This window comes from Chrysochloris asiatica, unplaced genomic scaffold (genome assembly GCF_000296735.1).
Source record: "Chrysochloris asiatica unplaced genomic scaffold, ChrAsi1.0 scaffold00181, whole genome shotgun sequence".
NCBI classification, from domain to species: domain Eukaryota; kingdom Metazoa; phylum Chordata; class Mammalia; order Afrosoricida; family Chrysochloridae; genus Chrysochloris; species Chrysochloris asiatica.
Genome location: NW_006408699.1, coordinates 4,404,665 through 4,430,663, shown reverse-complemented (window position 1 = coordinate 4,430,663; position 25,999 = coordinate 4,404,665). Strand labels below are relative to the sequence as shown.

Sequence of the window (25,999 nt, the reverse complement as noted above, 5' to 3'; positions counted from 1 at the left end):
AAAAATGAACAGTTATGAAAAGGTGATTTACAGTTAGTATGTCTTGATTTAAACTTTAAAATCTTAATAATTAAAATTACTTAGGGTTCTTCTTACTTTTTTGTAAAGTTATAGTTGTTAAGTGCTGTTTTTGGTTCTGGCTCATAGCCTACATATGGTTTTCATGGCTGTAATTCTTTGTGGGAGCAGAAAGCCTAATCTTTCTCTCACAGAACAGCTGATGAGCTTGAACCACCAACCTTATGGTTCAGCCCAGTGCTTATCCTACAGAGTCGCTGCACACACACACCCCCTTTTATTGTTTTGAGTAGTAGTCTCTTCTAAACCAAGTAGCAAAAACCCCATGTCTGATAAGACCTTTCCATTTATCTTATCTACTACAAGAAGAACATTGGTGGTGGTGGTGTTATTGTCATCAAGTTGGTTTTAACTCATAGTGACCTTTTATAGGGCTTCTGAGCTATATAACTGGTGGGTTTGAACTGCTGACCTTGGAGTTAGTGGTCCAGTGCTTATCCTATAAAGTCACACCAGGACTAGCAATAGTAATAAATAAAGACCCTTATCTGGAATTGATGATTCCTATATTCAAAGACAATATATCAAACCAAAAATAATATCTGTAAACTTGAGAAGCCCTGGAGATGAGCTATGGGATCAGTTAAAAGAGGAGTTATAGCATTTCATCATTTGTACTTTGCATCATCGTATCCACATAGAAAATGAATCCAAGGTCAGCAGGTAAGATGACTGGCTGCTGATGATTACCAGGACTGGTGGGGTATATGGCAGACTGTTGGCTCAGGGCCAAACACCAGAGATGAGATGACATGTCAAATGCAGGAACTAGACCCAGCAAAAAACAAGCAAGTTTTTCCTTTGCTGTTGTTGTTGTGTGCTATGAAGTCCGCTTCTACTTACAGAGACCTTATATAGTGTTTCTGAGGAGGGGCTGGTGAGTTTGAATTGCCAGCTTTGTGGTTCAAGCCGACCTTACAGTCCAGGTCATTAACCCACAGCACCACCCCAGGACTCCTAGTGTTCAATATATTGGTAACAGAACACTCACCCCAAGGAAACTTCCTTTCAGTTGATTGGTTGCTCATAGCAGATCTCATGATGGAGGTGATTACATTTTAGTAGGTCTCATCATTGGGGATTACAGAGTCTGAACTGCCAAGCCACTGAGAATCCCAGCCTAGTCACGTTGACACAAAAACTTAACCTTCACAGATCCTGTATGTATGTACATACGTGTTTATTATCTCACATCATTGAAGGTGGTGTGTGGCATCAGTTAACAGAAAAATTGTAACAGTTCTCCATTTGTACTGAATATTCTATTGCTATATAGCCTTCTTCACTCCAAAAATATTCAAAACAACTTTCAAAAATCAAAAACTGAATATGAATGGAAGAAATTCGGACAAAGAGAAGATAAAGTTTAGAAAAATAAGATGGAGCCAAGGTTAAAATAGCATGCAGAAATATCTGGAGTAGAATTATATATATTGGTTCTTAGTGTCCTAGTAGTCTTTCTTTAATTTTTCATAGTCCACATTCTGTAATTACCATTCTTACAATATATAACAGTGATTGATTTATTACTGAATCAATACACAAATTATGGTACTAGTCCCCATTCTTCCATCATTAGGTTTTTTTTTTCTTTTTAGCCATATTTATGTTAATAAATTATAATGGAATTTAAATAGCCTATAGAGGAAATGTCAGTATGCTTTTTGGAAAACTTTACCTTTGTGGTGGTGGTGCTTAGTTGTGGTGGCAGTTCTGTGTCATGGAGTTAGTTCTGACTCGTAGCAATGCTGTATAGGTTGTAAATCTTTACTTATTCAGAAAGCCTCATCTTTCTCCCACAGAACAGTTGGTAATTTCGAACTGCTGACCTTGTGGTCCACTACCGGAGCTCCTTTATAGCTTAATAGGAAGTAGTAATGTCTTTTACCATCTCAGTAAAAGTAACAATGCTTTTATTCTTGTACTTGATTCTTATTACTACCATGTTGAGCTTTTGTTTGTATATTTTATTGTTGTTTATCTTGAGAAATTTTAACAATTACTAAGAAATACCACTTAAGGTAGAGAATTGTTGATATTTTGTTAATAGGTAGTAATAGGCAGAATTCTGTAATTTTATGGAGACAACAGAGATAGACAGTGGATCAGTTTAGTGTGTACTATGGCTATGGGTATTGATGCCTGACTATGGAAACGGATTCTACTGGACTTCTACTCACTTCTGCCAGCATATAGCTTATAAAGGCTATTGCATCTACATTCTCTTGGATCTTGACTTTTCATATGGACCTCCTTCACTTTCCATCTTGTATTTTATTGTTGTATGTGCCTGTCTCATTTCCTTTTCTGGACTGAAAGCCCTGCCCAGGAAGCTGCACATATAATGGCATTTTTGTGTTATTGTCCACTGGGCCTAGCATCAGAGATTGCACATGGTAGACCCTCAGATATGTTACAGTAATGAGACTGGAGTAAAAATGACAACAACATACTGTGTGTCAGGCACTGTTCTGAGTGCATTATTTAGAATAGCTCACTTTATCTTATAGCATCCTTGTAAGATAAAACCAGGTCTACGGAGTGGTAACCCCATGTGTGCCAGAGTAAAGCTGTGTTCCCTGTGGTTTTCAATGGCAGACTTTTCAGATTGTCTTGTCTTTTCTCCTGAGTGCTGTTGAGTGGCCTCAAACCTCCAACCTTTCAGTTAGCACCCAAGGATTTCCCTTGAAAGAGGTTTCTTAGTTGTTAATTTGCCATTGAGTTGATTTTTGACTCTTGGCAACATCATGTGTACACAGTAAAACTGGTCCTAAGGTTTTCAAGGTAGTGACATTTAGATTGCCACCCCTGCCCTCTGAGGTGCCTCTAGGTGAATTTGAGCTGCCATCCTTTTGGCTAGCACTTGAATCCTTAACGTTTCTGCTACCCAAGGACTCCCATTGTAGCATGTTGTTGTTTTGAGCCGTGGAGTTGGTTCCGACTCATAGCGACCCTGTACAGGGTTTCCGAGGCTGTAAATCTTTACGGGAGCAGAAAGCCTCAGCTGTTTCCTGCAGAACAGCTGGCAGTTTCGAACTGCTGACCTTGAGGTTAGCAGCCCAATTCGTAACCACTATGCTAGCATAGGCACTTGCTTTCCCCCATTTTGCAGATGGGATAACTGAGGCACCCATTTATATAACTAGTAAGTGGCAGAGTTTGGACTTGAACATAAGGAGGCTGTGCTCTTAAGCACTACACTACGCTGTAGTGGTAGATGAAAGGACTACATGTACAATAATTAGCACAACAAGCAATCAGGATTCCAGACTGAATATAAGTCAGCCCATCTGAAATGAATGAATTCATTTCCTACATTTCAATCCCTTGCTATTCAGAAGATAAATGTTCTCATAAATCCTATTCTTTATTACTATAATCAGTTGGTGGTTTTTTTTTCCTCCAGAAACGGTAAAATTACAATGAAGTATCGAAATTAGTATAATAAAAATACAAGTATTTGCCACCCAGAATTGAAAATTGTTTATAATTCATCATATTGGCTTTTTTTCTTATAAAATAAATAAATATAAAATTAAAACTAGTGTAAAGCCTTCTAACTCGTTGTTGTTGTTAGGTGCCATTGAGCCAATACCGACTCATAGCGACCATATGCACAACAGAATGAAGCACTGCCCAATCCTGGGCCAACCTCAATAATCGTTGCTATGCTTGAGCCCATTGATGCTGCCACTATGCCAGTACATCTTCTTGGGGGTCTTCCTTTTTTTCTCTGACCCTCCACCTTACCAAACATGATATCCTTCTCTGGTCACATTATATACTTGTATATTTATATACAGAGTCAACTGTAGCAAATACTTTGTTTTTTCGGTTTATACATATCATTATGTACCTTAATTTTTTTCTATTCAGTGTCTGAGATTCATCATATTGAGATATGTAAATCTAGTTTATCTTTTAACTGCTGTTATATATTTATATGATAAATGATTAAACTATTTCACCATTCCCTTATAGAAGAGCACATAAGTTCCACTTTTCACTATTACAGGTAATACAGCAGTGACCATTCTTGAACATGCATATTTTCCATGCATGTGTACAAGATTCTGGAAGCCATTTCATTAGAACAGGAATATTTGGTTCTTAGTAAATATACATTTTAATTGTTTTCTAGACTTGCTAAATTGCTTTCTGAAGTAGTTTACCAGTTATACCCTCTTGAGCAGTATGTGAAAAAGTTCCAGGTTCCTATTTTCTAACTGGCATTTAATATTGGGCCAGCTCTTTAATATTTTGCAGTCTGATGTTACCTCCTAAGCAGTGGGAATCCAGTCGTTGAATTGTCCCCTTCCATGCAGGCCACTGCATCTCAAATGCAGGCTGTCATTGGAGACTTTGTGTTGCTATGTTGATGAATAGGTTTTTATAGAGCTTCCAGACATAAACAGATGAGCAAGAAAGGCCCAGTGATCTACTTGTGAAAATTCAGCCAATGAAAACTCTGTGGATCAGAAAGATCCAGTCTTGTTGTGGTGCGGTCCTCCTTGAGTCAGGGCCAACTTGATGGCAGCTAACAATAACAATGCTATCTCATTTATTTATTTTATTTTTTACATTTTCCTGATTGATAGTGGAACTGAGTAATCTCCTCTAATGCTTATGGTTCATTTGAGTTTCCTCTTCATGTCATTTGTCTGTTATTCTGATGAGTCGTTTATTTTATTTTTGGTTCTATTAGTTTTAATATGTATATATTTTTAAGCTAAAACAATACCAGTATGTATTTATCTAAGATAACACAGGTCCTAGTGTTATGTTCTCTCTGGTCTCTCTCTCTCAGCAGTCTGAAGGATCAGCTTCGACTGAGTAACTACTCAATCATACACGTGCACTAAGTATTCACTCACAATCAGTTTATTACAAAAGTACACTTCCAAGAGAGAAGTGGATCTGTCTCCAAGAATGGAGAAGACCCTGTAGGTTTGGGGAGCATGGGTTTAGTACAATTTTGTGTTCCAGGTCCTACATGCCCCTCTCCCCTTGGGGCAGATCTAATGCCACCCCTCACTGATTACCCCTTACTAAAGGGGAAGAATATTTATTTGATTTTTAGTAAAGGGGTGTGGGCTTCTCAAATGGAGTACTACCCTCTTCTGTTTCCCTTTCGGTTGTCTGCTCCTGGTACTATTTTTATGGGTTGACTCTGCTTGTTGATGGTTCTTTCCCTTTGCAGTTGGTTGTTTTTCTCACTGCTGGTGTTACTTTTCTCTACCATGATCTCAATTCTTGCTTTCTTTCTCCTTATCCCTGGGCTGTCTCCCTTGGGCCAAAGGAGGAGGGGAGGGCTCAGAATATTCCTAGTCTGTACCTATCACTGTGGCTGCGTGCCTTCGAGTCAGTTCCGACCCATAGCGACCCTGTACAGGGTTTCCGAGGGTGTAAATCCTTACGGGAGTAGAAAGCCTCATCTTTCTCTCGCGGAACAGCTGGTAGTTTCGAACCGCTGACCTTAAGGTTCGCAGCCCGATTCGTAACCACTACGCTACCAGAGCTCCTTGTACCTATCACTAGTACAATATAATACAAATACTCTATATCAATCTGTCTTTATAATATATATATATTTTTTGTTATGACAAGTGTATCAAAGAAAAAAACCTATATATGATTTATCTATGTATCTATGTTGTTCAGTGCTATCAAGTCTGTTTCGATTCATAGCGACCCTAAACAGAGTTTCCAGGGATCGGCTAGTAAACTTGTGGTTCAAACCAACTTTTGCAGTACAGCACATTAGCCCATAGCACCACACCAGGAATAAATATATATATATATATATATATATATATATATATATATACACACACACACATACACACACATACACACAAGTACACATGATATGTAATGTTGTTCTTGGGTGCCATCAAGTTGGTTCCACCTCATAGTGACCCTATTTGTGACAGATTGAAACGCTGTCACCTACCTGGTCCTTCCCCATCCTCAAATTACTGTTTTGTACAATTGTTTTACTTGAGCTCACTGTTGCAGCTACTGTTTCAGTGCATCTCGTTGGGGGTCTTCCTCTTTTTCACTGACTCTCCACTTTACCAACTTGATGTCCTTCTCTGGGGACAGGCCCCTCCTGATAACCTGTCCGAAGTACATGAGACAGTCTCACCATCCTCACTTCTAAGGGGCATTCGTGGTGTACTTCTTCTGACACAGGTTTGTTTGTTCTTCTGGTAGTCCATGGTATATTTAATATTCTTCATCAATACTATGTTTCAAAAGGATAAAGTCTTCTTCAGTCCTCCTGGTTTACTGTTACGCTCTCCCACACATAGGAAGCAGTTGAAAATACCAAGACTTGGTTCAAACACACCTTAGTCCTCAAATGATAGCTTAGATTTTTAACACTTTTGAAGAGATCTTTTGTAGCAAGTTTGCCCAGTGCAGTATATCATTGGATTTTCTGACACTGCTTCCATGAGCATTGATTGTGAATCCAAGTAAAATTACACTCGTACAACTTTAGTCTCTTCTCCATCTTTGATAATGTTGCCTGTTGGTCACTTTGTGAGAATTTTAATTTCTTTACTTTGAGGTGTAATCTGTATTGAAGGTTATAGTCTTTGATCTTCAGCAGTAAGTACTTTAAATCCACTTTGCTTTCAGTAAGCAAGATTGTGCCATCTGCTTATCACAGGTTGTTAGTGAATCATTCTCCATTTCTGACGCTGTGCTCGTCTTCATATAGTCCAGTTTCTTGGATTATTTGTATAGTGTACAGATTGAATAAACATGGTGAAAGGATACAACCCACACACACACTTTTCTGGATTTTAAAATATGTTGTATTCTTATTCTTTTCATAATTATACCATAACAAATTATGGATAACGTTGCAAAGAAAGGGATTTTAGAGCACCAAATTATATTCATATGGAACCTATACATAAGTCAAGTGGCAGCCATTCAAACAGAACAAAGGGATGATATATAGTAACATATCTAAAATCATCAAAATCTGTAACTTAGAGTAGGTAGAACCCAAACAGAAGATACTAATTTTATTTTTTGTTCCAGTTTCACATTTAATGATTCTGCATTTATTTTTTTCTACAAATGTTTTTGATATTTTCCTAAATTCAATGTGTAAATATTTATGCCTTTGACTTTTTCTGCTTTAGCCTGAGCTTTCCATTTTAGCCTGAGAGATCACTGTGTATAACTAACTGGATGCCAGCATGCTTTAGTAGCAGCATAAAATATTTGATGAAGTCTCAAAATTTCTTGGAAAATTCTATTATCTTTTTTTTTTTCTTTCCTTTTCATTGTGAAACCTTGAGTGAAGACTTTCAAAGCAGAACACTAATTTTACATTCAGCAAATCACACTTCATTTGATCCCATTGACTGTCATCTCCTCAGTGTAACATAATGTTGTCTCCTTTCACCCTGTGTTTGTGTCCATTCCTACTTCTTTCCCAGCTCTTCTTATTTTTGTCCTTAGGTAAATGTTACCCTTTTGATCTCGAATGGTTGACAGTTGTGTGATACCCATGCCTGCCTCACTAGTGTTTTTGTGTCCTCTATATACCTGTCTGTTAGTTGACTGAAAATTGAGCTGTGGGGTGAGTTCAGTGTCAGACCTGAAAAGTGAGCAAGCATCATAACAGTTTCAGGAATCCAGCAGTCTCTATCTGACCAGTAAGCCTGGTGTTTTTTATGATTTTGAGTTTTATTCAACATTTTTTCCCACTCTATCCAGGGCCTTGGAATGTGATCACTTTCAGAGTAATTGATCATGGTAGCTGGGCATCAGTGAGTTCTGATCACTGTTACTGCAGGATTTTGTTTATAACAATATTTACCTGTGTTTGCTTTATCTCTTTGATTCCTCCCATGTTTTCATCATTCTTATGCCAGTCTTACCCTTTTTATATATTGCCTCCCTGCCACCCTGCTGCTCAAATTTTTCCACAAACTTTTTTAAGTTCCCCTCATATTGACAGGGTCACTATGAGTTCCAACTCGATTCGGTGGCAATGTGTGTTAGTCATAATATTTTATTTTAATTTTATGAACAGTTCTCTGTTGATGAGATATTATCATTTTTCTTGGCCCTATCTCAAAGGATCTTATCTTGGTTTCTTTGATTCTTAAATACTTAGATAAAAACACTTCTTTATAATTAATTGTAGGAATAGGAGCATTAACTATTGAATATCTATTACATAAATGATACTATGCTAGTAAATGTTTTATACTATCTATCAAATGTTTTGTTTTCTCCCTGCTGTTCTGCAGGATTTCCTTTTTTTTTTTTTTTTTTTTTAACATTTTTGTTGGTATTGTTATGTTTGGTTTTAATTATTATTGCATACCTGACTACTATAACATATTACAAGTGAATGAAATTTTCCCCTAAAGACAGTTTTTGGTTTCTACTGGGATACCAAGAAATAGTTTGGGGAGAGCTTAAGTACCCTATATACCTCTATCGTACCCTACCATTACACCAAATAGACGTGAAATCTGAGAAACACTGTGTGTGCTAAGCAAAGTCAATTCTTAATCCTGTAGTCCCCAGTCCTGCCTCTTTCCCCATTTTTTTGTCTTTCCTATATTATAGAAACTCAGAGTTTTGGTGTGGGGCTGTAGAATAAATATTGGATTGCTAACCACAAGTCAGTAGTTGAAAGCCAACATCCAGTCTTCAGAAACCCAATACAGGGTTGCTATGAGTTGAAACAGACTTCTTGATACTTAACAACAACATAAAGAAACTCCAGAGTCACTGCTATCAACATACAGCCTTTCTCTTTCCATGAGTCTAGAGCCCTCAGCTGTTCCATGTCTCCTTGCTTCTGACTCTGGTGTCACTGCACGTTCTGCTCATGCTCGTCCCTCATGCTAGTCATAGGGTCCTCTGTTCCTGGAATGTAAGATTAACTACTCCACCTTTTATGTTACACAACTTCTGCCCTTATAATGGTGACAGTCACAGTTAGTCATTAAGACCATTACTCACTATTAAATCAAAAGAATCCTATCCCCATCTTCTTTCACCTGACCCATCTAGACAAGATGGAATCTATTCAGTGGGGATTCTGCCTTCTCCCACTTGCTCTGAAACTAAACTCCCTCATGAAACTTGTAAGCCAGTCACTTCATGCCTTTATAGCCCCCTCATTTTAGGTACACAATGTCTGAGTCACCCATCCCTATCAATCCTGTATACTGAGGGGACATGCTTGATCTTTGATATGAAGACTCCTTCCCTCTTGTTTGTTATTTTGTGCTACTACACGCCTAAGATAAGGTCAAGTTCATCAAGTTGTAGCGATTTCCACTTGCTTCCAGTATTAAATTTCTTTGTCTTCCTCTAGTCGAGTTTTGATCATCAGGCCATCCAAGCTAGAGCAAATAGATACTATCTGCAAATTTGGGCATTCTTGTCCACCTTCCCCCACTTCATATCAACTGGACAGTTTGCACTCAGCCCTAGTCCCCAGTAGAGTGTCCATGGGCTCAGTAGTTCCCAAGTCTCCCAAAGTTCAGACCAGTAGGCCTTTCCTCGTCTCTCTCTTCTCAAGGTCAACAGGAGTCCATGGAACATGGTCAAGCTCAGCCCATGTCTTCATTACTGCCTTTCCCCCACTTCCACTCACAAGTAGACCAGCACAGTCACCAGCGATCTTACAAGCCTACTCATGTGTTCCCTTTTAGTTTCAGTCCTAGAAGGAGGTTTGTCCTGAACTGACTTGATGGCTTGCCTTGATGACTCCCAGGCAAACAGCTTGCTTGTTCTTGTAATAGCCAGACAGTCTGCTTCCCCACCCCCACTCCCTTTTGTTTTTCCTGCTGGTCTTTCTTTCAAGAAGTATCCTCTGTTTCTCTAGCTGCTCCAGGTTCGTCTGTATGACCCACCTCAGAAGGTTCTATATGGGGTCCAGGATTCCATCCAAGGCCCTATAGTCTACAAAGCTCCACAAAAGCCTATTTCACTGGGCAAGTTCTAGAATCCCTTTTAGGTATTCCAATGCATTATAAGCAGAAGACATGCTTACAAACTTTCTGTAACCATATTTTCTGATCTGCCTTTCTAGTCCACTCAAATGTCTATTTAACATTAATAGGCAGGGGAAACCAATATCCATAATACAATCTATCACCTTAACATTGTTTCCCCTCTTTTATCCTTTGAGTTAATGCTTCATTCCCTGTATTACAGAGCCCTGTTGTTCCGAGATTGAACATACTTCCCTATTTACCTCTGTCCCACTTTTAGCTCACATTTTCAGTATTATTTGAAACTCAAGTTAATAAAAGGAAAATACATGGGTCAGACTCTGGACATATGTCGTTTTCTTATGTTCCATGGCTTACCAAACCAGCCTTGTTCCCTCACTCTATTGATTGATCACACACAGGTGGTTGGCTTTAGAGTGAAGATCTATCCCACTAATGAAGGAAATTCAAGTCCATTTGATAGAAAACATTTGGTAGGATAAGGACACAAGAGTGAAATGAGTAATGTGTGTGATGAGCTATTACATTAACTCTTCAGAGAACTACAACAGTATACAGTACTAAGCCAATGATGTGTGGAAAGGAAATTGAAACTGTGGATATCTACATAAAAGTGAAGGCCATCTATTAGTACCTTTTCAGCAGTTAATCAGCTTACAGTCAAAAAAGCACATGGCATGTCTTCACAGAGGGAGGGGGGAACCTAACAAGTTTGCCAGACTTTGTAAAGTCTGCCCTGAGGCATCACAATCTATTTCATAACAAATCAATCCAATTGGTTTTCTTGCATAGATTTTTCTACTCTGCTGTTTTGTTACCACAAGGTTAAATTTGGGGGAAACACTTTATAACTGAAGAGGAAAAAAAGAAAAGCCTCTAGGCTACAGATTTTTTACAGCCAAAAAATCTTATATTAAGCAACTTTACATTTTTACCACTGTCAAATAGTTTAGATTGGTTTGCACTAATGGAATACTTATAATCCAGTGAATAATGTTTTTAGGGTGTGTATTTCTTCTACCCTTTTTTTTTTTTAATAGCCAATTATTTTTAGATATTAAAAACTCTGCTTCAGAGACAGTTCGACTCAATTAAAAGTTGCCTACCCTCAGCTTTAGTGACATTATCAATAATGGGGCTCTTTGAGCCACAGAAACCATTCAAGTAAAATTGTCAACCATGCATGATACAGGAACTGGTGGACAAAAGTACAAAAAAAAAAAATGTATATATATACTTTCTGAACAGCAGTAACAAAATACTTTTCATTAAAGTCTATTTGTAAATGGTAAATAAAACTGTATTATACTGTATTCCATGTGAGCATAATAGTCTTCTTGTTGTTAAGCACAGTCGATTTGGTTCCAACTCATAGTGATCCTGTTTCTGAGGAGCACCTGGTAGATTTGAACTGCTGACCTTTTATCAGCAGTCCAGTGTATGTGGGGTTTTTTTGTTTTTGTGTTTTTTCAGGAAGAGGGTCTTTTTCCTCCCTTTCATTTTCACCTTTGGAAAGAATAGAAATCAGGAAGACAAAAGCATTTTGTTAGACCATGGATACAAATGACTTTCTGTAGCCCCTCTATTCATAGGTTACAGCAAAACACTTGGGAAATAGTCTGTTGTTGTGTTTAACATTTTAACATTTTCATCTCACTTGCTTTCACTTTTTCAAATGTCAGCTAAAATGTTAGGAACCCTTTCTATTCGTGTCTACTTTGACTGGTTAGAACACCTGTTGTGGGAGGAGGACCTAGGCTTAAACAGGAGTGAAGCTTCCCTGTAATTTATGGAGATATCAAAGGGAATGGTTTGTCTCCTTTTTGTCTATTACTACATCCTTCTTGATCTTTCCCTTCCCATATGGTCTTTTTGATATTTTATTCATGGGTCCAAAGCACTAACACACAAATGTTTTTGTCAAAGAATAGTTACCATCTTAAATGTCGTCACCTGTTGTTCCCTGAAAGGTGTTTTTATGTTAAAGAGCATTTTCTCAGTCTTTTGCTGTTAACAAATTAGTAATTTTCTTTTTGGAAGGCCTGTCAAGTGGTATATTTCCTTTTTCTTAACCTTTTCCTGGAATGCATTTCAGACAACTGATAGATTAATAAAGGGAAATGTGGACTGAAGAATTGAGGAAACAAGGATGTGAATACAATAGTGCCAGAAATGAAGCTTGAAAGTATGTATCACAATAGCTGGTCTCACATTTTACCCTGAACTTGGTAACAGCTGACTCAATCCAAGAATGTATTTCTGTACCATGCTTTGTTTCCTTGCTGCTCATGGGTTTTTAAAGAGTGAGGTTGTAAAAGCGCACAGTCCGAGAGCATGACCTTTATTTTCCTTCAGGTAAGATGTCAATGTAGTTAAATATGTAGGTCAGACTGTAGACTTTTGACCTTTTCTGTGTTCCATAGCATATCAGACCAGCTTTGTTCCCTCATGCTATTGATCACACACAGGTGATTGGGTTTTGAGTAGAGATGTATTGGCACACATCCATCACCATTAATGGAAGGAAACTCAAGTTTCATGTCCTATTACTGATGGATTAGGAGCAGCTATATCTGACATTCAATGGCTCATTCTTTTCTCTAACCGCATTACAAGATCCTTTGCTCTGTCTCATTTGTTATGCCTTCTTTAGTTCAAATTATAGATGTGTGCACCATTTTCTAGGGCAATTGGAAGTTGTAAAATGCCCAAAGTAAACTACAGTTGTGGGCTGGCTGACACATTTTCACGTTTCCCAGCTGCTGAGATTTTGAGAAGTCTTTGGAAGAGAAGTGACTACTGGCTGTCCAGATGGAAAGCTAAGAAGGCTTAATACATGGCTAGTTCTCAGGAGGTGGTCCTGGTGGGGCAGTAGGTGAGTGCATGGTTACTAACCAACTCTGCAGGTGGAAGACTTAGCAGCCAACTTCAGTAGAGATTACAGCCTTAGAAAATCAATGGGACAAGCTCTGTCGTATCTTACAGGGTCACTACCAATCAGTGTACTCAAAGGCAATGGTTTGGGTTTGGGTTTGGAATTTCTCAGAAGACCATCAGTTCCCACCCAGTAAAGATGGTACCATGGGTCTGATACCATGATAAACAGTGCATAGAAAGGGGCCTTGGTCAATGACCAACCATGAATTTTGAGGAAGTTTTTGTTGTTTTGAGGTTTGTTTTTGTAGAAGTTGATTGTGAATAGACACTTCAGTATTACAACTAGAAGAAATTTATGTCAAACCAAAGCAGTTGTTGTCAAGTAGATTCCTACTCACAGCAACCCTATGAGTAAACTGCCCCTTAAGTTTTCAAAGGTCTTATATCTTTAAGGAGTCAGACTGCCAGGGTTTTTCTCCCATGGAATGACTGGTGGGTTACAACTATCAGCCTTTCAGTTAGCAGCTGAATGCTTTGACCACCGTGTCACCAGGGCTTCTAAATTTGGAAGAAGCTTCCCAAAATATAGTTTTGTAGCAAGAAAGATTCTTTCAGAGTACTGTTGCTAAGGAATCCTTGCTGCCTAGGTTTGTGATTTTTCAGAGCCCCCAGAGCTCTTTGTTGTTGTTGCTAAGTGCTGTGACATCAGTTCCAACTCCCAGCAACCCTGTATATGGGTTTCTGAGAAACAACTGATGGGTCTGATCCGACAACCCTACAATTAGCACTCAAGTGCTTATCCTTGTGCCATGACAGGATTACTTAGAGGCTGTAATACGGTATTTAGGGGTATCTTTGCACCTTTCACCTCTCTCCTCTGCTTTAGCCTTCGTTATCTGATTTACATATTGAGAATCCTAGTCCAGTAGACTAATGAAACATGTGAACGCCAGTCTCTATGACTGTAAGACCAGAAGAATGAGATGGTTCCCGGCTGGCACTACCAATGGCTCTGAAAGGGATCAGATAGAAGGTCCCAGATTGTTGTTGTTGTTAAGTACCATAGAGTTGGTTCCGACTCATTATAGTGACCCTGTGCAGGGTTTCCAAGGAGTGGCTGGTGATTTTGAATCTCAAGAGCAGCAGTTTAAACTCACCAGCTGTGCTTTGTAAACTCTGTATAGGGTCGCTATGGGTTGGAACCAACTGACCAGAACTTAACAACAACAGTCTTAGACTAGATGTGGTTCTTTTTAAAATAGGGTACTAACTCTTGAATCTTTCCTAGTTCAACCTTTCTTTTAGGAGAGTAGTGAGAGTAGTTTGATATACTATTTATTATTGTTAGCGTAGTGGTTATAAGTCAGGCTGCTAACCTCAAGATCAGCAGTTCAAACCTACCAGCCATTCCACAGGAGAAGGATGAGGCTTTCTGCTTCGGTAACGATTTATAGCTTCAGAAACCCTATGCAGCATTGCTATGAGTCGAAATTGACTCTATGGCACCCCACCATTTTCGTTGTTAAGTGCCATTTAGTAGGTTCCAACTCATAGCAACCCTGTGTGGAGTTTCTGAGAAACAGCTGGTGGGCTTCCACCGCTAACCTTGCAGCTAGTATTCCAGTGCTTATTCTGTAGTGCCACACCAGGACCCCATACTACTGTTAGAAAGAGCCCTATTTAGAATTGGGAAATGGTAAGAAAGAGCTACCACATGGCCTCCATTACATCCTTCACTGCCCCCCTCCAATGGTGTCCACTACAGTAGGCAGGCTCATGTCATATACAGAAGAAGTAGGAGGAAATTGGACACTGAGTTAAGTAAAACAGTTTTAAAAATATTCTTGTTATTACAGGAAGTTATACAAAAAAAAGTGAAAATTAACTTAGATTTTAAATTTCATTAGATATTTTATATATAAATATGTATGTGAGGGGACTTCAAAAAAATTCATGGAGAAATTCCATTGTCTTTCTGTTCCATTTTTCTTTGAACTTTTTGAAGTCCCCTGTGTGTGTGTATCTCTGTGTGTAGTTATTTGCATAACTACCTGCATAGCTATTCTGGGATTTGTAGGATTCTGAAAGTTTCTAGACTATGTTTCTGCACGTTTCACTCTTAAAATAGCATTAGAAGTGCGAAGCAGCCTGGTGTGTGAGAACTTCGAGTAATTGTAAGTGGCAAAAATGATGGGTTGGTTTAGGGAGTGTACAGTTGGCTTGCCAGTAAGGATGGGCAAGCAGAAAGGAACCAGGTGGTGGAAGACCTATACTGCCATAGTAAGGTGTGTGAATTTTATGCTCTGTGGGGATATTGTGTATTATAGCAGGAGAATGACATCCGATTTCAGTGTTTGAAAAATCACTATATAGCAGCAGCCTGGAAGAGAGCCTGGAAGGATGCGACTCAAAGCCAGAAAGATGAGTTAGGAGCGAGACTGAAAAACTGATCCAGCCAGGGGCAAGTTAGTGGATGAAGGTTTTAGGTTTGCCAGTTGTATGGATGAATTCAGAAGTTGTTTGAAATCAGGCAGTCCTAGTATAGTACTGTGGGATAAACACTTGACTGATATTCAAGGTTGGCGATTCAGACCCACCATCTACTCCTCGGGAACCCAGTGTAGGGTCTCTGTGAGTCGAAACCATCTCGATGGCACTTAACATGTGCCATGTAATGTCTTGTCTTAGATTCTAGGGATCTATCTGTTAACATGGCAGATTCCATTGCATTCATGGGACTTACATACTAGTGGGAGGAACAAACAACAAAATGATTCCTTGTTCATTAATTTTAGTGATGTTGTTGCTGTTAGGTGCCATTGAGTCAGTACCGACACATGTGACCTTATGCACAGCAGAATACCTCATTTAGTAATGAGGTGGTAATAATTTAGTAGGAATGAGTTTGGTGGCAAAGATTTCAACATGTTGAATTTGAAGTTTGTTATATCTCAGACCTAGGAGCCTTGGGTGATGCTCAACTATGAACAAAGGCAGCCAGAGGCAGCTTGGAAGACACGCAGTGTGCTTCAAAAGGTCACAGCCTTGAAAACCCTACGGGGTGTTTCCACTCTGCACACCTGGTGTCACCCTGAGTTAGAACTGGCTCAACAACAACTAACAACATGTCTGACAGGCAGTGATAAATACAGGTTTAGAGTGAAGGACTGAGGTGCGGGCTCTTATGTTAGACGACATGTGTGCAGTCACTGAGATTTGTTTTCTGACACCAGACCAGTCACCATCAGGGCAATATATATATACAGGGCAGCCCCATGTATTTTTGGCTTGTTTAAGCAGCTAGGGACATTTTTGGTGGGGATGGGGGAAGCATCCCCCCCCCCTTCTTCTTCTTTTAAACTGTTTTTCCTGTCACCCAAGTTAGCACATGTCTGCACTCTACTCAGTGAGTAATTCTCCTTTCCCTCCCACCCCTGATAAGCATCATAGAATGCTTATTATAGAATGCGAAGCTTTTCATTTTTTTTTTACAGTAGAGGTTTCATTCAATAACTTTAATAATATGTCCTGAAGGTTCTTCCATGTTATGCAGTGCTTTGCAAATTCATCATTATTCTTTAACATTGCATAGTATTACACTGTGTATATGTACCAAGATTTGTTCAACCATTTCTCTGCTGATAGGACTGTAAACTGTCTCCATCTTTCTGCTATTGTGAATAATGCTGCAATGAACATATGTCTATTCATGTCATGAATCTTATTTATTGAGACTACATACCAAGTAGGGAGATCTCTGGGTCATACAGTATTCCTATTTCCAACCTGCTGAGAAAGTGCCATATCGTTTTCTACAGTGCTTGCACCATTTTACAATCCCACTAGCAGTATAGTGTATGAAGGTCACATACTCTCTGCACCCTCTCCAGCATTTGTTAGTTTCTGTTTTCTTGTTTTGTTTTTTTGTAACTTTGCTGTTATTGCTAGGTAAGATAATATCTCGTTGTTTTGATTTGCATTTCTCCAATGGCTAACGTGGGTTAGTGTGGGTTAATGTGCTGCAAGATCGGCAGTTGAAGCTCACCAGCTGCTGCATGGAAACTCTGTAGACTTGCTGTGGGTCAGAACCAACCATCAGTACGTAATAACAACAACAACAATCGCTAATGATCATGAACATTTCCTCATATGCTTGAATGTCCTCTTGGGTGAAGTGTTCTCTGCCCATTTTTTAATTGGATTGTCTTCTTATTGAGGTGTTGAAGTGTTCTGTAAATTTAAGACAATAGCCCCTTGTCTGATATGTGTTTGTTTAAATTTTTTCCCCAGTCTGTAGGTTCTCTTTTGGTGCGTGTGTATCAGTGTCTAATTCTTAAGAGATCCCAGTCATGTGTTTTGTCTTCTGCTGTTTGTGTTTTCAGTTATTTTTTGATATTTTATTTTGCCATGTATCAGAAGGGACTTATGTGTGTTAATTCATGGAGTCTCTGGGAAGGTCTGTATCTGGGTGTGTAGGACCAGCATCTGCTGCCACCAGTGGGTACCACAATGATGCTCTGGCTACCTCTGCTGCCCCCTCTGGCTACAGGCAGGTCTGAGCAGTGTGGGAAAATACTAAAATAGGGAAGGCTTTCGATGATACTGCTCAGCCATAAGTATCTAATAAAGATATTTTTGCCTTCATTGTCCATAAAAGAAAAGAAATTAAGCATTTAATTTCACATGTGTATAGAATTTTACAGTGATTTACTTCATATTTAAATGAAATATTGTAATGAAGGCATTGTGTCTGTCTTAATATATAGCTGTTGTTTTTTTTTACATTAAAGTGAATTGTCTTCATTTTTTAATTTACTAATAAACCTGTTTTTAATTGTTGTCCCTGGTCTGACCGGAAATCCTAGACTTATGTATAGACTGCATTTTAAAAATTGTTAATTGAGACCATTGGAAATTGTGAATGTATCCTCACAGTGAAGCAAAGTCATAATGGATGATTCAGTTCTTGTATATTAAAATGTGTTCCACTTTCCAATAGAAGCTTATGGAACACAAGCTGTGTGACTTCTTCAGAATAGACGTGAAAGAACAGGACAGAATCATTGTGGGTGCAGTGTCTCAACATTGTACGCATTCTGTAAAAGCTGAGAAAGTGTTTCCAGAAGTAGATGGTTGGAAGGAGAGATGAAAGAAAAGAGAATAAGTCTATGCTTCTAACAGGGAACTGCCTCTAATTAATTAAAAAAGAACAACAAAAAGGACATTGATAGTGAGTTGATTGATGCTTATTCACAGCCCTAGCCTATGGTACAGAGTACAACTGCCCCATGGGGTTTCCAAGGCTGGAATCATTATACAAGCAAGTTGCCATAAGTTTCTCCATGGAACAGGTGATGAATTCATACTCTCTCTTTTGGTTAGTAGCTGAGTGCTTAACCACTACTCTACCAGGGCTCCTTTCTAATACAAATGGGTTAAATTCAGTCTGAAAGTAGCATTTCAGAATTGCATGTATTTGTTGTACTGGTGTGCAGTAGGGATAAATACTGGGCCATAAGGCCAGCTGCACAGTTGGCAGTTCAACGCTATCAGCTGCTTCTCGGAAAACCCTAGACAGGGTCTCACTATGAGTTGGAACCAGCTCAACAACAGCAACAACGGTATCCAGTTCATGAATCCCTGAGCAGGGAACAGTTTGTGAGTCATTTAAAATGAGATGTTCCAAAGGGAAGTAGACAGTCCTGAATGCTATATAATGATCAGTTAAATATGTAGAATTGAGTGTGAAGGTAATTGAGTTGATGATATCATCTTCAAAATACACTGTGAAACATTTTGTGTAATTTTAATTCTCAGTATTAGCTTATTTTCCTAATGATTTATATCTGTCACTTAAAATAGAGGAAGATTTCCCAATGCCTTTACCTATGAAAGCTGTTTAACTTAGCTTAGTTACCAAAGACCTTTACAGCAGCAAAAGATGCTATCTGCCTGATTATTGCACAGTGAAATTATAGGAGGTTTTTACTTACATTTGGTAAGAGTAAGTTGACCTGCTTGAACAAAGTAATTACCAATCATTTATGTGTACCTGATCTTTCAGAACAGTGAACAGCACAGCTTCACTTGTTCACAGTTTGTGTTGCAATGATGATAAATATTGAGCATCAATTATGCCCCAGGCAATACGCTAGGCACTCAACCTAAAGAGGTGAGCAAAAGGACCACCAGCCCTTGCCCAACTGGAGCAACTGGCATGAATTCTAGTATCGATAATATTAAGGATGAACCTTGTAAAGCTATTTAGTTAAAGTCTTTGTAAGTTTCAAACACAGAGGATAAACTTTCATGATATTCCTAAGAAAATTGAAGTAGACTTATATGTTACTCAGTGTGAAATAGGACATAGTATGGTTGGGATGTTGTGCAAACACCATATTACATGTATATACAGACAGTCCCCTGGATTGTGAACAGATTCCATTCCTAAATATAATTTAAGTCAGATTTTTACCTAAGTCGGAATAATTAGGTGTGGTTTGGATCTAATATCAACCAAATGTTTGACTTTGGATGTGATATATATTGTCCTTAAGTGCCATTATATCAATTCCAATTTATAGAGACCCTTTATGAGGTTTCCTAGGAGTGGCTGGTGGGATTGAACTGCCAAACTTGTGGATCGCAGTCCAGTAATTATATTAGCACCACACTACTAAGGTTCCATATACTATATAATGTACCTTTTAATGTATATAAAAACATTACAGAAACACTTGCAGATACACTAAAACATCTTTAACATAATATTCCAGTAATAATAATAAAGTTTTGATGAACATTTTAAAGTTGAGCCTATTTGGTATTAATATAATAGGTTTTATGAGGTTGCAACCATGGCACATGGTACATTAAGCTCTTCTGGATGGCAGTTTGATTTAACTTGTGTTTTAGCATTGGTATAAAATAGGAACGTTTTGGTAGGTAACTGAAGCCTCACGGCTAAAAATTTAATGTCATTAAGTGCCATCAGGTCAGTTCAGACTCATAGTGACCCAGTATAGACTTCCAGCAAGCAACTGGAGGATTTGAACCAGTGACCTTTCTGTTAGCAGCTTTGTGCTTACCCTACAGTGACACACAGTCAAATGGCGCATGACTCTTGTGCCTGACTCTCTTGTCTCCAAAAGTGGCTCCTTGCGCTGAATTTCAATTTTCTTTAATCTGTTTTTGTTATTTAACTCTATTTAGGTCAGATGATCCTCCCCCAGAAGCCAGAATCATGTGCCATTACTGATATTTGACCAGACTTTCACTTTTTTTCTGTACCATCAGTCCCTTTAAGATCAATTACAAGTGTGTGGGAGAAAGGAACATCACCCCTATCCTGGGGAAGATTGGCATTAACTGATTGACTCCCTTCTTTGGGAACAATTCCCCTCCCCTATCCCCTGCTCTCAGCAATGTCAAGGTCCTAGATAAGAGCTGTGTTGAAGAAAAGATAAATCACATAAAAAACTTAAGTGCGGGGTGGTTTTATTTTTTACTGAATTTAGGGGTTTCACCCAGCAACTGTTAACTGCTTAAGAAATTATTAGGAGGTTACAATTGTAGACCACTGCAAAGATTGTGTCACTTACCTGCTCTACATTCTTAACAGTATTTTCTTAAGTCCCAACCCACCCACCTTTTCAGAAAGATTATTATATAATTGCTACAAAATAAATATGATTGATCTGTTTCCTAAAAGAAATGTATAAAACTAAAATCCTTAGGGTTCAATCTCACAGAAATAACTGCTATCTAGCTTTTGGGTTTTTGCTTTTCTAGACTTCTGTCTGGGCATATTTCAGTGTGTATGTGTATGTGAGATATAAAAATGGAATCACAAGCTGTCTACCATATAGCACAATGGCTGTGTACCCTGACTTTGGAATCAGGCCATCCTGGGCTTAAATCCCACTCTTCTAGTTACCAGCATAAGCCTTTGACCAGAGTTCTTATCTTTAAAATAAAGACAATAATATACCAGTTTAAAAAGTTGTTTTGAGCAATATAAAGGAGATAATATATGTGAGGTGCTTAATCGGGCATTTATGAAAGTGCTTAAGCACCCAGCCTCTGGTATTCCTATGTTGTACTACATGACTCCCTTACCATCTTTCTTTCCTCTAGTGATTGGGGAATTTGGGGATGGAGAGAGAGGCACAAATATGTTTTTCTCACAATTTTTTGTTTAGTCCTTTAAAGTAGAGACTATATAAACTGAGGAAAATATGTGGTTAAAATTTTAGCCTATGTTCAAGGGAGCTTCGAAAAGTTCATGGGAGGGTGGCAGGTCTGGAGAAGGGGTGGGAAGTGCCATGTTGGACCATAAAGGTGGCAAGAAGAAACCCCTGAAACAACCCAGAAAACAGAACAAGGAAATGGATGAGGAAGATAAGGCTTTCAACCAGAAACAAAAAGAAGAGCAGAAGAAACTGAAGAGCTCAAAGTGAAGGCATGGGGAAGGGCCCCCTGGCCACAGGTGGAATTAAGAAATCTGGCAGAAAAAGAAGCTGTTGTTTGTGACTTTGGCGATGGTGACCCTTGATTCCATTTCTGTTTAAACATTTGAATTCCCTGCTAGAACATCTCTTGCCACCTATGTTTAGATTGAAGTGTTGTCTTGGAGCTTGTTGTACATTTAAGAATAAACTTTAAAAAAAAGAAGAAAATGAAATCCTACAATGGTCCATCTCTTTAGTACTGTCTTAGCTGTGTAGTCAGTAAACCCAGGCCAGAATCCTGCCAGAGCTGCTCTTCAATCTTTGTTATGCCAGAATTCTGTACCACCTGGAACTCAATTGAAACAAACAAAAAAAAAGTTCATGCGAAAACTTTGTTTTCGTTTCAGTTTTCCAAGAGCTTTGTGAAGCTCCTTCCTGTCTACAGAACAGTGTAATAGTTAAATTTTATTACAATTTAAGTAAATGTTCTGTTTTGTTTTTTTTCTCTCTCTTTTTTTTTCTAGCTCAACTGAGAAGTCGTTTCCTTGGAGATCAACAGGTATGACCTTTATTATTTAAAAAAGAAAAAAATTCTTACGTGCTGCACATACCAAAAAAGCAGTTTCATAGTCTGCTCTCTTAATTCTCTGCCTTTTGGTGAAATGAACCAAGCAAATCTTTAATAGTAACAATAGTTAATTTTCTGTGAATTAGTAATTTTTAATATGCTTAATTTCTTTAAATTGTATAATGGATTTACATATGTCAGCTGTAAAAATATTTCTAAGCAATGAACATTGACATTTTTTGTGTTAACCTGATATCTGAAAATTATGTTTTCCCATGAAAGGAAGCACTGAAGTGCCCTCAGGAAACCGTTTTATGTAATTGGGGACAACTGACTAATCATTTATACAAATCTTGCCCTTACCTTTCACAATATTTCTCATACTCAAAAGAGTTGCCGAAAATGTTCAATTTTCATTTTGTTTCCAGATTCAGACTAGTGGATAATTTCTCATACAGTCTAGTATGGTCTGGTAGTTATTAATATAGTCTGTTAATCTTTGTTATCCTAAACTCACCTCATAGAAAGGATGGGTTGCCTCTTTCTTTAATATTTGATGTTTTCAGAGTCAATGTTCTAATGTGCTGTACCTACCAACATCTTGTATCCACTACTATGCACATTACTGGGTAGACTGGGATGGCCAAGCGATCTGCTATGGAGCAGTGATGTAAAGGGCAATGCCAGCAAGTCCATGCAGTGTTGGGAGTATAGTAGACTGTGGTGCTTTTCAAACAAGGTGTAAGTGGAGTGTAACTCAGACTCTCAGATACCCAGTATCTGAGTTTACCGGAATTTGCTACCAAGATTCTGTTGTCATTTATAGTATATACAAGGCATTCTGGTGTTTCACAAAGAAGTGTATTTCTGAGAAATGTAGTGTTTATGCAAACTCTGTTTCTTATTGTTCTAGTACTGCTATAACAGAAATATCACAAGTGGATAACTTGAACATGTGTATATTTATTCTTTTACAGGTTAGGAGGCTAGAAGACCAAATTTAGGGCACCAGCTCTAGGGGAAGGTTTCTCTCTCTGTAGGGTCTGGGAGAAGGTCCTTGTCTCCTTTCAGCATCTGTAGGCCATGTATTCTGGAGCTTTCCATGTGTCTTGGCCTCAATCTTATAAACTAAAATGTGACTCAGGTCACATCCCTTCGTGTAGGATCAGGGCTATGAGCTAAGTAAGGGTGGTGACTTAAGTAAGGGTGATCTATCCCTAGCTAATCCTGCCACAGTAACATAACACACTTAGCTTAACCCATTGTAGTTAAATGACTTTCAGTCTGTTCAGACTTATGGAGACCCTGTAGAGGGTTTCCAAGGAGTAGCTGATGGATTTGAGCCACTGACCTTGGATAAGTTGCAGTCCAGTGCTTATCAACTGCACTACATCAACTCACTTTGTTATAACCTAATCCTGCCTGAGGATTTAACCAGGCAGCATTTGGGTTTATAGTGCATGGAGGATAATCACAAATCCTGGGAATCATGGCTAGCCAAGTTAATACATATTTTGAGGGCACAAAATTCAACACCCTAGATAAGGCAGGGAAATATGTGGAAAGCTATAAGCTATATAACAATAAGATGTAAACAAAAATGTAATACTAAAGAAACATGTCAAAGTAATATGTGATCAACTGCCAAATAAGCGTTCCGTGATTTAAAAAAAAAAAAGTTATAAGTGGGTAACTCACTTCAGAGACAGCTTTGCAGAGGCCGCTTGTGAAGAGGACCTTGTCAGTGAGCCAGGAAAGAGCAGACGTTTCATGCGGGAACATTTAAAACTGGTTTTGGAGATGTACAAAAGCTAGAGAACCATTTGGATCAGATGATAGAGCTCTGTGAATGAAGGGATTTTGAGCTTTCTTGTAGATGATGGAGAATTACTAAAGATGAAGTCACATCATTTAAATATTCTTCAGTAGAATATTTGAGATAGCTTTATTTGAGATAGAACTCACAGCAGAACTTTGAACTGGAGGGAGGAAAAAATAGTGGCAAGAGAAGTCAAATGAAAGTGTGTTGCAGAATTGAATATGTGACATAGTCTGAATCAGGAGATTCTTAAGGTTTTAAATACTGTGTGTGGAAGGAGTAGACAATGATCACTTGAAAGTTTTGAGTTTGGGAAGATGGTAGAACTATTAAAAGTAATTAGGAGAGTCAAGATGGAGAGCTGGTTTTAAAGGAATGCAGAAAACTATAATTTAAATGTGTTGCATTTAGATGATTAATGGGCAGCAAATGGAAACATTCAAAATAAGCATTTAGATATGTGAGCACTGAAGAACACCCTTACTTGCATATAAAGAAAAACACATCAATTAAACTGATAGATCCATGCATATTAATACTTAATTATGTGGTTCGGGCATGCAGGCCAGAGTGCTGTGGATAAAGGACAAGTCTGAAAGAGCAAAGCTAAGAATAAGAAGGACAATCTGAGCTAAGTTAAAGTTGCTGCTTTTTATTGTTGGGAGGTAATTAGAGAATGATCTGAAATCTGACTGAGGCTGAGCGAGAGGTCAGTTAACATGCAGTGTTTACCCCCACTTTCTCAGAGTAAGCAAGGTTGATTGATACTTAAGGGCAGGAGTCATGTCTGTACTGTGCACAAAGCATTCCAAGGATCTAGCACAGTGTCTTGTGTATGGGAGACCATAGGTGATTAACAAACTTGAGTGAATTCATGTATGCATGCATGCTTCTTCTTGTTATTAGGTACCACTGAGTTGGTATCGACTCATAGCGACCCTCTGCACAACTGAACAAAATGCTGCTCGGACCTATGCCAACCTCATAATCGTTGCTACACTTGAGCCCACTGCTGCTGCCACTGTGCCAATCTATCTTATTGGGGTCTTCCTCTTTTTCACTGACCTTCCGATTTACCAAGCATGCTGTCCTTCTCCAGGGACTGGTCCCTACTGATAGTATGACTGAAGTCTGAGAGGCGAATTCTGGCCACCCTAGCTTCTAAGGAGCATTCTGTTGTACATCTTTTAACACAGATTTGTTTGTTCTTTTGGTAGTTCATGGTACTTTCAATATTCTCCTCCAACATCATAGCTCAAATGCATCAGTTCTGCATTCTTCCTTATTCACTCTCCAACTTTCACATGCATATGAGGCTACTGAAAATACCATAACTTGAGTCAGGTGCACCTTAGTCCTCAAATTGGCATGCATCAAACTGCATGTATGAATAAAGAAATGCTGAATGAATAAATAAATGTCATCAGGATATTTCAGTATGTGTGTGTGTGTGTCTAACCTTCAGTACAAAAACATAATACCTAACGAGTGAATGTTGTTAAATGCTATCAAGAGGGTTCTGACGTATATCATAACAAGGTTTCCAAGGCTTGTAAATCTCTGTGGGAGCAGAAAGCCTCATCTTTCTTCTGAGAAGTGGCTGGGGGGTTTGAACTGCCAAACTTATGGTTCACAGTGAAGTGCTTATCCTGTGGAATCATCACATTCTCTAATGAGTAAGTCTAGTGAATATGTTATGTATCCAAAGATATATCTGAAGAATAATGCACACAAAGAAATGACTTTTTTTTTTAAATCTTCAAGGCTTGAATGCACAAGGCATTCTTTTGAGTCTTTACTTGTCCTCCAGTGCACCTAAAATCTTCGTATTCTAAGAGTATTTAACCCCAATGAGCAAAGTTGCTGGTGCGCCTCTACTGACCTGTTGCATTAAATCTGACAAATAAAAAAAAATTGTGGGACCTTAGCAGTCAGGGGTTCCCAGGCTGTTCTTTCTCACTCTATCGTTGTGCTATTATGGGGGAGTTTGGAACAACTTTCTCTCTCTCTTTCTCCCCCCTTTCTTTTCTTTCCTGAAAGTTAGGCACACATGCATTTGAACTTAATTTTTTGTTTTCTCTCTTTTTATAAAGCTTTATTTGAGATAGAACTCACATACTACGCAGTTTACCCATTGTAAGTACACAATCCAGTGGGTTTTCGTATATTCACAGAGTTGTGCGGTCATCACCACAGTCAATTT

The 25,999-nt window shown here is 38.5% G+C and overlaps 1 protein-coding gene across 2 annotated transcripts in view; it reads left to right on the top strand.

The window, feature by feature from the left end:
- PKP4 (plakophilin 4) overlaps nucleotides 1-25,999 on the top strand; it is a 191,020-nt gene that overhangs the window by 72,535 nt on the left and 92,486 nt on the right. For both annotated transcript variants that reach the window (XM_006872034.1, XM_006872033.1), the window contains exon 3: nucleotides 21,934-21,968. In XM_006872034.1, the coding sequence (XP_006872096.1) occupies nucleotides 21,934-21,968 (35 nt within the window). The remainder of the gene's footprint in view (nucleotides 1-21,933; nucleotides 21,969-25,999) is intronic.